Below are 12,239 nucleotides of genomic sequence, written 5' to 3' on the forward strand. Positions count from 1 at the left end.
ATATATAAAAGCCCTTTCCCTGCCCACAGAATTTTTAAAGAATTATAAAAATTTTTCAACTAATGAAATTTTGATATAGGAAACATAAATATTTTTATAGGCCAAGTATATTGGAAACTTACTTTTTCTAATACCTATTTCATTGTGTTACATGCATTATATTGTACAAGTGTCTGTTGAGTTTTTATATATCTGGAATTGACTAAGTTGGGTTCCAACTTTTTTAAGAGCATTTGTGTTTATATTTTCTGATGTTCGGGTCCTTTGCGAAATCCAAGGTTTGCCTGAATCTGTAGCAGATATCTCCTGGATTGCTGTCAGCTGTGTCTGGAGCAAAATAATTCAGTAGACCAACTCCCATAATATTAATAAATGGATTAAGAGGTTTTGAAAATGAAACTTGAAAAAGGAAGAGTTCCTATACTATACAACACAATTTTTTTAATTTTTTTTTTTTTTTTATAAATTGACTTAATAATAACAGTACAACTATAATTAAATATCCGGGAATGGTATACCAAGGATGATTTTGGCAAAAAAGGACATCAATTTCATATGTTGCATTGACTGAAATCCCACCTTTACTAGTTTAGAAAAAAATATATAAATAGATCAATCACAACCTTGCACATCATTCATTACAAATCTATAAATTTCTCCTGATTCACTGATTGATACTATATTAGAAACTGTGTTGTCCTGAGTTAAACTGAAAGGAGAGGAAACTTGGAACTGAATAATGTGTTTTTAATTTAAACCATTGACCTACTTGGATAGATATAAATTTCAATCTGATTCGAGTTACTCCTGTATGCTGTTTATATCTATTTTGATAAATCAGCCGTGAAATGAAACTTGACCCTCCCACCATGATCAGAATAGGTTGGTTGCCTGTGGATAGCCCGCTCCTTTTTGAGAAATGACCAGACGGGGAAAAAACAGCCATGGATAAACCCTTCATTTGGGAACCCTCGTGCATCACAGCTACTCTCTATAAAGGGTATAATCTTTAATGGGGAACAAATTGTAGCTTGGATATAATTTTGGCTAAATCAGCTCCTTGCTCCTCTACCATTAGCCAAGATGCTTAATGTCTTTATCTAGTACTGAACCCAAGACCTTTTTAGATTGTTAGCGGTACAGGTTTTTCTTCTTTCACTATTATTTATACCATCAACATTTTTCATTACTTTCACGATCTTCCATGACAAATATTATGTAACAAAATAATTATTCAACTCTCAACAAAAAAAATTAAGATTATATTATAAATAAAATTAATGTAGCTTAGTTGCATTAAAAATATTTTAATTTTAGATCACATATTTTAAATTTTGTTTCTGAATTTTTATTTTTTAAAATATTAATTGTTTTTATTTTTATTTCCTATTTTATCTACATATGTTCAGCTATAATTTACTCAGAAATATGAAACCATATGGCATTACTATTGTCGCTTTAATGTGACAGATTGTCACACCTGCTATCAACTTTTATTATCAATTTTCATATTTATAAAAAATATATTATCGACAAATTCCTTATCTTTTGTAAACTAAACTTCCTATTGAGCAAGTAATGATAAATAAACCTCTAAAATTCATCTTTAATGGCAGAAGAAATAAAACATTTAAGAAGAATGAAACAGAAACTAGCAGGAGATCTCATGACTGTGACAAGCATTAGTAGAATCTGAGCTAATACCATGATTACCTAATATTTTAACTCATAAAATATATTTCAGAAAATATTTAAGACCAAAAATCCAAAATATGCATTTCCTATACTGTTTGTTTTTTGTAAGTTCCACATAAAAAAATATAATTTAAATTTCAACATGTGTTACTTTAACCTTTACAACTAAAAATCATTTATAGATTTATGTAAAAAAGTGTGGATATTTATTATGTCTTGTAATATCTGTTCAAAAGGATCATTCCCGCTAAACTTGCTATGCCACATAAATTCTGTTAAATAACTTCCTGATAAGTCCAAAAATATTGAATAGGAAGTAATCCTTGGTACTGGAGGAAGCCAATTTCTGTTTTTCGGCAACTATTATTTATGAAATTAAACTTATTACTTATTAAATAAATTTAAATTAAGCACAATACAATAGGTCAAAAAATGTGTAAATATGCAAATTTGATTTTATAAACATATGAGTTTAATAAATAATAATCTAATATTACATCAATAAATAAATTTTATAAATAGAATAAATAAATTAAAAATCGAAGATTTATTCATATTTTCCATTTTTAAGCATTAATGAAAAAATTTCAAACTATCTATTGAAAAATGATTTCCCTTATCTACCATTCGAAAATTTATATTAAAACAATAATCTTCGAATTCGGTTAAATTAAGAAGTATAAATAATAAAACATTCATTTTACATTTAAAGAATAATTAAATTTTGAAACATTTCCAGTCCATGTTTAGCTAAATTCATTTTTAACAGAGACAGCATCTTTAAAAACATATATCACCATGTGTTTACAACAATAACACTCTCTTACATCTATGAAAGAATTGATTTCTCAATGAATTGAAATAAATATTCAAGACCATCCTTATTAATAAAATGGGTTCCAAACCATTGAAATTTATAAGTAACAGATATTCCTGAGTGCTGCAATTTATTAGCTGTTTCTGTTATCCAGCTTGGCCACATAATAAAGTCTAAGCCTCCACTATACATATAAAGGGGAGGAAGTCTAACGCACAAATTATTTTCTTGAATGGGTATTTTCTAAAACAGAAATCAGAAAGAAACAAAAATTGATATTAGTTCATTTAATTTCATCCATTCCAATTTACATGATCCCAGAGAAGATATAGATTTTTAAAAAATCTAGGAGTTGTTACAATTAACACAATTTAATTAATCAATTATATTTTTTTTTTTTTTGTAATTTTCAATATTCAAATGTTGAAAACATATGAATATTGCTTATTTTAGCAAATTTATTGATGTCTTACTGAAAATAAAATCAACATAATGGAGTAATTCAATTAAAATAATGCAAAATCAAGTTTTTTACTATAGATCTAATAAATTACATAAAAAAATATATATACCAATGAGCAGTCCTACCAGAAGTATATGATACAGGATTTGGTCTCAACCATGAGAGGAAAAGAGCAGGCTCACCATGTGAGTTGCAGGCACCCAGGACAAGATTTTAAACACCAAAATTAGGTAGTAGTCTACTTTTTCAATAACAATGTCATTGACTTCAAATCTTTATGCTTCTGAATAAGTCTTACAATTTAAAAAAAATTTCTTTTTCAATTATACACTGTTCATCTACCATGCTTCGGCTGAAAGATCAAATGACACTAAACGTATTACAAAGATGGAATAGCCACTTCAACCACCAGTTCATTGAAAATCAGGCACATAAGCAAAGCTCCTTCTCCACAGTCATATTTTCCCTGGTCAAATAAAATTGCTGTAGATGGTTTCTTCTAAAAAAAGCAGAACTTTAGTTTATCTGAGTTAGAGAGTTGCTTGCTGTCTCCTCCCTTTTAGAGGAATCTTCCACTTTTTTTGACACTATTCTGTTTAGATAGTACAGACGATTTTTAGAAGATGCATAACATAATGAATACCGTTCCTCAATATCACTATACATATAGCATCAAGCCTGGAGCATGATTAGGTTTGTTTTTTTTAAATACAATTAAATTATTTTCAGACAAATAGGCAGAGAGTCTTAGAAGAATCCCTGGGTTATTCTGTAGATGGTTCCATTAGGCAAGCTGTCTTTACAGAAAGTTGATAACATGAAATATCAAGATTTCCAGCTAACCACTTAGGAAGAGACATCCAATACAATTATTAATTATAGACTCTAGGATACTCAACTTGATGATTTTTTTAAATGTGCCTCAGCATATACCTGGATCAGACTTGTGCCCAATGTGGAATGTACATGCTGCATTGAATAAAATGTATATTAAATTAAAAATAATTTATATTTATCAATGGTTTTCTTGAAAAATTAAGCAAACTTTTCAAGTTAACTTAGTACAATTTTTTACCTTGTATAAGACAGAGTTCAAAGGTATGTAGGCAGAGATAGCCCCGATACAACCTAAGTTTTTAGCATATCCATAGCCAAAATTAATGGACATCATTCCACCAGAAGAATAGCCAACTGAAAGATGAAACTAAGTATGAAGTTTGGTACCATAGCTAAAGATAGTTAATTCCTTAGTCTTATGTAAGTATAAAGTCCATAAGATCAATAAAACCTAATATTAATAAATAATAAGTTAGAACACCATGGACATCATGACCACTATCTCCAAAAAAGTATCATAGATAGTAAACTTATAATGAGCTGGCTTCAGTAATAGTTGATTACACTAGTCTGTGCAGTATTTGATAACTAAAAACTGTTAAGTGATAATAGATGATTTCAGAACTATTCCTAGTTTTTTTCTGTTGCAATGGTTATGTTGAAGAAAGGACAACATGCCTTGCTTCGTTTCACCAAACATACCTCTTTGTGGTACCACTCTTTACCGAATGTTAGAGAGCAAAAAGGTTGGTCAATGGTAGGGGGCTTGGAGGAAGGAGTAGAGAGTAATTATAACTCCTAGATTGATGCAAGAAATAGAAGGTAATCACTGGCTGCCTTCTGTAAGTTTATATTAAAACGGTGCACATTCCTAGTAAACCCATTTGAACTTGAGCTTCAAGTGCATGGCAAACCTTCCCCCCTCTTTTTGGCTTGCTTTGAAGGGGAGTAGGGTAAACCACAACCCCTTCTCCCCCACTAGCTGAGTGAACCACTTTGTAATACAATGTAAGTTGTACTGTTAAATAATGAATTTTTAAGTAATAAATAGAAAGGCAACATAGTAAGCTCTACTTACTCACTAATTTTGCTGTTACAAGTAAAAGTAGTAAATTTTCTTTAGTTTTTGTATAAAGTAGGCCAAATGTAAATTTTTAGATGTTACTTTGTACATGGTTAGTTTTTAATTTATTTTAATAAAATTGAAAAAGAACTAGTTCCTTTTTCCTGTTTTTTTTTTTGTATTTTTGTCATAGAAATATTCCTTGGTTGGCTGCAATAATCATAAATGAGTTAATGCACTTCTGTGGCATGGAACATGATCCTACTCAATAGAGATTTTTTTAGACTTGCTTTTTACATGAAGACAGCAATCAGGAACGCAGGCAAAGACACTGGGCTGTAAAAGTTTTATCTGAGTAGAAATATTTTGTATCTGGAACTAAAAATATTAAGCATAAACTGCTTGTAGAACCAAAAAAAAGTCCTACTTCCACCATTACATGTAAAATTTGGCTTAATTAATTAATTGGTAAGAACTCTACCGCAAGATGGGTCAAGCTTCAAGTAGCAATTAATTTCGCTTCATCACGCAAAAAAAAAAATTGAAAGCCAGAATTTTGGGTGGTCAGCAATCAAAGAAGCTATATTGGTTTTCAAGTTTCACTCCAACATGGCAGGTGTGCATGTACTCACTTATAAATAATGTGAAAACCGTTAATTATTATTGTTGTTGGTTAGAACCTGGCATTATTAAATGATTTGTATTTATGAAAATGTAGGCCCCAACCTCAACTGAAAAGGAATTATTTGTGTTTTTATTATCTCATCGACATCTGTGATCCAATTAAAGTAGTATTGATAATGGTGTATTGTTATTTATAAAAAAAGAGTATGAGTGAGTCCACATGGAGTGTGAAAATTGTGAGAGTTTGAAAATTAATGAATCACAGATTTGATACAAGAAACTATAATTCATATTTTGTTTAAAAAACTAGAGATAAAGAAAATGAGCCTCAATTTTAGAATCAGTATAAAATATTGATACAACATATCACTTATTTAAAATAGATTATCTGGCAAAAAATTTCAATATTTAGATTGGTATTAAAAACTTCCATATTAAAAAAAACAAACAAATAAATACAAGTGATCTGAAAATATAATATTTTTTAAAAATCAAGTTCACATTAAAGCATTGTACCCAAGCAAATCTTCTTGTGTGATATTCCTGATGCTACTTGCTGTTCTATCAGTTTTTCAAGCTGTTTTGCAGAATTTTCCATTTCAGATGTATTAATAACATGATTTCTAACAAGTGAGTTAAAACTGTACCATACATTTGTAATCTAAAATCATAAAAAAAAAAATTAATAATATGAGAAGAGAGTTGACTGGTTGGTGACCTTTTTAGGTAATTTAGTGAAAGTTAAATATTACCTATCTATCTATTAATGGAATACTCGGACTATTTAAATATGAATACGGGACTGTATGGAAATTTTAAAATGAATATATAAGCAAAGCATAACAAGTATAGTTCAAAAAAGAAGCACACAAATAAACAGACATTGGCCAAGCAGAATAAAGATAGAAGGAGAACAGTGTTATTATCAGGTTAATTTTGTATCGTTTGTGGGAGATCATAATGAAGTAAATGCAGTTACCATGTTGAAAATCATAAAGATTTTGGAAGCTTACATGGCAAATACCACTTCTTTTAGGAAGTAGAAGTGTTTATGTTTAAAATACAGAGTCTAAGATGGTTATGACATCTCCATAGGATGCACAATATACGGGTAGCTAAATGTTTATAGATGCATAACCCAGATAGGGCATGCCCAAGAGGCAGAACAAAAGCAAGGTTGCAGGACAATGTTAGATATGACATCCAAAAACTCTGAATTAATATCAATATGGCAGTAAATTGTAACTAGTGTGAAATACTTATTGGACAGGTCAGTGGCAGCTTTAAGTGGTTATTGTTCCAATAAAGAAGAAGAAGGCTTGGCAAGTTGAATTCATAATAGGTCAGCTTACATTGCTTCCTTTCTTCCCCTCTGGCTGGTTTTTGTCAAACTCTCTGTTTGACAACTTGTCTGTTGTCAAAAGTAGAGAGAATAAAAATTAATAAAAATATATAAAGAAATAAAAAACTTTCCTTGGTAGGGTACCCTATAATACCTAATCCATAGCAAATAATAGTCTAGACTTGGACTTTTCTATACTCAAAATGGAGGTCCATAAAATGATTCTGTAAGTTATATTGATTAATTTTATGTTAATTTACATTTTTAAATAAGGAGATGAACCTTAAACAATTGATTTTAAAATTTAAAAGTTGTAGTGTTAAATTTAAGTAATTCCTTTACTATCAAGTACTTAACTTGATAATAAATATTCAAAAGATTGTAACATTAATCAAGGAAGGATTATCAATGTAAGCAAAAACCATTAAAACCAGAAAAAATAGCATCAGAAATAAAAGTATGTTACTTACCAGTATTTTATTTAAAAAAAATTAGGATGTTAGGAAATAATAATGAAACAAATTTGTCCCTTCTTGAATTTCATCCCTTAGAGATAAGAATCTTTCAGATTAATTTATCTGTATGCTATAACTAAATATGTACAGAGAATCTAATACATTCTTGATACTGTTCAAATATTGTTAATATATGCCATTAAATAAATAAATAAACTACTCAGGTTATTCGAAACTTTGATGTTAGTATATTAAAGGATTTGTCAATCATTCAATCACTCATGATTATCTTTATGATTGAATCCAAATGTCATCATTGAATGGGCTAAATTTGAATGACTTGGAGCAAGAATGTGACAATTGCCACTTTGAAGACAATTAGAATTTTGTACAAAATGCTTTTATGTTTTTCTATAAAGCTATTGTATTACTCAGCCTCTTAAATTGGGTACCCTTAATTGGGTAAAAATCTGGTGGTCGAGCGTGATTCTGACCAAATCACCTCCTTGCACAACTGTCGGCCTAGTAACAGTACTTCTTTATAAAGTACTGACCCCCTGACCCTTAATGGGTTGTAGATTTAATTTTTTTAATTAATTGCATTCTTTTTTCTAACCTCATACTTCCAACATATTTACCAATAATATTATGTAATTTGGTCTATATTAAATATTTCACAGGAATTATAAAATCATTTGAAACTGCTTTACAGTGTATATTCACTATACTATATACACACCTTCATCAAAAGTATATACCCTAGGATCACCTCTCCTAGCTAGGCACCATGGAAGAAGGTATGTATAAGAATACTGAGGAGGCAGACCCTCCACCTAAATCAGTGGCAAATGGCCTAGTTAACCACCTCACTTAAAATATAATAATTATGAACTTTCAACAAAAGATAAAATGTAAACTGATAAAAAGCAAAGATATGGGCATATAAAAGGATAAATCTTATAGATTAGACATGGAATGTTAATAGTTTGTTTAGGAAGGGTGATGGCAGAAACCTAGAAAGAGATATAGACTGTATTAATAATTACTTCTTGGTCAATAGCAATAACATCATGAACCAGTTCTGTCTTAGTTTAGTCTTGATAAAGAAGACATTGTAGCACACACTCCCTAAACACAAGGCTATAAATAATTAGAATAAATAATAAATAATAAATAATTAGAGAATGTGTACAATCTGGAGTCTAGCTGTTCCATAATTTCTCCCTGATTTCAGTATATGCTCCCACTGAGGATAAAGATGAGAAATAGAAGTGAACACCTTATATGAAACAATAGTGAGGTACTTTGAACAGCTGCTTTACTGAGTTGCAAAAATTATGCTTGGGGATTTAAGTGCTAAAATAGGCAAAGACGACCAACCATTAGCCTCCACAGGAAATGACATATGACAATGGTTAGTAGTACACTTTTCCTCTACAAAGAATGAATCTCTTGTAATAGATTCATAAGACAACCTGATATCAGCTATGACAGACAGAAAATCAAATAGAACATACTTCTCTGAACAGTAGACACTTCACAAATTGACAGGATAGATGGAGCTTTCAGAGGTAGAATCAAACAAAGCATGGCTCCCAGAACAATTGTTACTTTGTTAGTTTTCTGCATTACTTTGTTAGTTTTCTGCATTCTTACAGTTGAAAAACTAATTAAGAATCAAGTTAAGATGTTAAAAATGGAAAGTAATCGTATAAGTTTCCTGGAAGCTGCTAGTGTGGAACTCAGACATATCTCTGATAAAGAAAGACAAGAATATTCAGATCAACTGTGCATCAACACAAAATAGGCAAAAACCACAGGGAAGACATCAGAAGAAGTCACAGATGTGTAAGAGATAAAATAAAAAAAGACTGGTTGAATCCATACTGTAAAGCAGCCGTCACTGAAAGGAATGAGTGACTAGGAAAACTAGGAGTACGATTCAGCTTCATCAAGAAAATGTACAATCACAAAGAATCTATGGTGGATAAAGAAGCATGCATTTGAACTGCGGGAACTGGAAGATCTGTAAAAAGCTTTTGACTATGGTAAATAAAGAAATTTTATCAGCGAATTATGGCTAACAAAAGCAGGTAGGTAAAAGCTACACTTGTGTTGGCTGGAGGACGTCAAGGAGAACATGACATGGGTTTCGTATTCAAAGATGCAGGAGCCGTGCTCAGGACAAGAAGGAGTGGAAGTTGATTGTTTAGAAGACCTTTGTTCTCATAGGATCATAGACTCTTCTTTAAGTTTTTGAAACACCACAGAACAACTTCAACTGCTTTTTCTAAGAAATACAGATCTCTTAGAAATGGGAACAACAAAGTTCTCCTGATAAAGAGGAACAAGATATGGGTTGAAAAGTCACTTGTTTCTGCAAACAGGCCTCTATTTAATTATGCAATTGATAAGTCAAAATTTAGGAAGCTTACAAATTAGCATTCCACTTGATATGGTGGTAATGAAAATGGTAATTATAGAATAAGAGAAATGACATTTTACCTGACCATTCCATGGAAATGCAGGAAACTCAACAGCACTTGCTGTTGGAAATATCAATCTTGTGTTTGGAAATTGGGAAAAGTTACCTATATAGCTTTCCACAATTTCTCTCATTTCGGGGCCACTTCCTCCTGAAAAGATGTAAAATTCAAGCAATAAATTAGTTCAGATACTTCTTTGTGTCATATATCAAACATTTAGTGGATAAATCAGACAGCGTTTGGTGACCCCGTGTACTCCAGGGATTGTAAGTATACACCCCCAGTAATCTATACTCCCTCATAGGTAGTTACCTCAATAGGAACAGGAGTATCAGGATCAGGGGTAACTACTACAAGGTCGAGAGAAAAATTGAAAGAGGATATCCGTAGGGTTTGGTCCTAGGACTAGCATTGTGGAAGCTAGTATTCGATAAGTTGCTGGGGGAACTAGAGGAAAAAGGGTTTCTTGCCATGGCCTATGTCAACGATCTGACAGTCATCGTGGCCAAGAACAGCAGAGCTAGACTAAAGACAAAAGTGGAGAGGTGTGTCAGACTCGTAGAATAGTGGTGCATGAAGAGGAAGTTGAGTATGGCAGTTGGCTGCTGCACTTTGGAAAGAACATCGACCCCCGGTGCCCTAATTGCGGAGTTCCTGAAACAGCAGAACACATAGTAGTAGATTGCTCTGCCATGGAAGAACACCAAGCCTGGCTGACGAGAAATACCGGGATTTTTGCCCTCGCGGAGTCGGACTTCTCCCATTTGATGGAAGAAGGGAATTATCCCTTCAGCAGGGAGTTTATTTACAGGTGGAAGGAGGTGGTGGGTCCAACTCATTTCACAATGAGAAGAGCTTGACCCGACATCGGCGAGCCATCTGAAGCGGAGGAAGCTTACTCAGTCTGAGGCCAGGAGGGCTGGACCAGACTGGCAACTGCAGGAGGCACCCAGACAGATGCGGACCAGGAGGACCAACCAGACGGATGCAGTGGACAAGGTGCAGCCCCATCAGTAAGGTGCTCAACCGAGCGCTGGGCTGCACCACAGTAAAAATTTGTTCCCAATAATAATTAAAAGGAACCCCCTAACATTGTTATTGTTATAGAGAATTTATAAAAGAATAAAAAATAAAACTTTTGAATTTATTAAAGAATAAAAAAAAACTGTTTTTGGTAACAGTAGCATGCGCAAACCACACAGATGCCAGAAATGGTAAGGGAGGGGGATAAAAAAAAAAAAGATAAATCACATAGTAATTATTAACAAACAATAAAGCAGAAACTGTTCTCTCCATAGCTGTTTTTTAGAAATTGACTTGCCTGCATTTTAAATCAGAATTCAACAATGATACAACAGAATCACCACTTTCAAAAATTAATTTTCTTTTCTTTTTTTTTTTTTTTTTTTTTGACTTAGAAAGATTCAATTATTTAGCAAATCTGTCCAAATATAGCAGTTTACAAAACATACTTGTAATAAATATAAATAACTTCACACATTAATTTTGAATACATAGACTAGTAGTTGACTACTTTATCAATAATAAATATACAGGCCTTAGATTTAATTATGTAAAACCAGTTTTAGAGGTGAATAAATCTAAGTGAAGCCATGGTCAATCTATAAGTTTTCAGTCATACCTGCTCCATGTAAAAATATCAGAGCTGATGTTGCCTTCTGTTCAGGCTCTACTATCTCAGTAATTTGCATGTAAGGTTCACAGCAATAAATCCTGAGGTAACAAGCTGTAACACATAGTACTACTGTGTACATACTACACCAGTGGAGGTCTCCAACACCCAGCACCTCTATCACCAGTGCATTGTAGGATCATATTAATTAAAGCTAACCACATATGATTTACATAATTAGATACCATTGTTCAACAAAATACTCACCATCCTTTATTTTTTTTTATAATGACAGAAAATTTAAATAATTACATAAAGATATATTCAGAGGTCACCTAATTTACATTATTTTTACACATAATCAATACTTTCAAGTTTATTCCAGAGTTAAAAAAACAAATGAATACAGTATAACAAAAATATTATTACGATTATTTGTTCATGAACAAAATTAAGGAAATCTTAGTAATAATTTCATAGAAACTATTGATATTTACAATTTTTTATTATGATTCATCAATCATTCTCATTATTATCTATGAATCGTTGCTCAGAGTTAAAGAACGTTTTTAATGAGATATTTTAGGATATAAAATTACTTGATAAAATTTAGTAGGGTAAAATTGTTGATATAATGTATTTTGGTAAAACTAATTAATTATTATAATATTTGGTCTAATTTTGTCCTTAAGCATCAGCCGAAATGTAACCCCCACAAGAGTTTAGTTGCATTCATATTTACCCAGACCTTTATTAGAATAAAAGGCTTAATAATTAAACAATATTAAGCAGTCTCAAGAAAGTGTTAAGATTATAAATAAAGA

At 31.5% G+C, this 12,239-nt stretch overlaps 1 protein-coding gene and 2 long non-coding RNA genes across 3 annotated transcripts in view; 2 read left to right on the plus strand and 1 right to left on the minus strand.

The window, feature by feature from the left end:
- The window catches only part of LOC106692856 (uncharacterized), an 11,859-nt gene extending 3,149 nt beyond the window's left edge, over window positions 1-8,710 (plus strand). The window contains exon 2 of the long non-coding RNA XR_001345004.3: window positions 8,531-8,710. This is a non-coding gene — a long non-coding RNA (uncharacterized lncRNA). The remainder of the gene's footprint in view (window positions 1-8,530) is intronic.
- LOC106692852 (lysophospholipase-like protein 1) lies at window positions 2,156-12,233 on the minus strand. The gene is made up of 5 exons (XM_014439064.3): window positions 11,425-12,233; window positions 9,802-9,932; window positions 6,016-6,160; window positions 4,051-4,166; window positions 2,156-2,755 (listed from the first exon to the last, which is right to left on the minus strand). Exons 1-5 carry the CDS (start codon window positions 11,555-11,557, stop codon window positions 2,525-2,527), a joined length of 756 nt encoding a protein of 251 aa, XP_014294550.1. The 5' UTR covers window positions 11,558-12,233; the 3' UTR covers window positions 2,156-2,524.
- LOC136795135 (uncharacterized) lies at window positions 2,762-3,960 on the plus strand. The gene is made up of 2 exons (XR_010842689.1): window positions 2,762-3,205; window positions 3,705-3,960. It is a non-coding gene; the product is annotated as an uncharacterized lncRNA (long non-coding RNA).
- Window positions 12,234-12,239: the final 6 nt, after the last annotated feature.

This window comes from Halyomorpha halys, unplaced genomic scaffold (genome assembly GCF_000696795.3).
Source record: "Halyomorpha halys isolate HHAL.00 unplaced genomic scaffold, Hhal_1.1 Scaffold74.1, whole genome shotgun sequence".
Taxonomy (NCBI): Eukaryota; Metazoa; Arthropoda; class Insecta; order Hemiptera; family Pentatomidae; genus Halyomorpha; species Halyomorpha halys.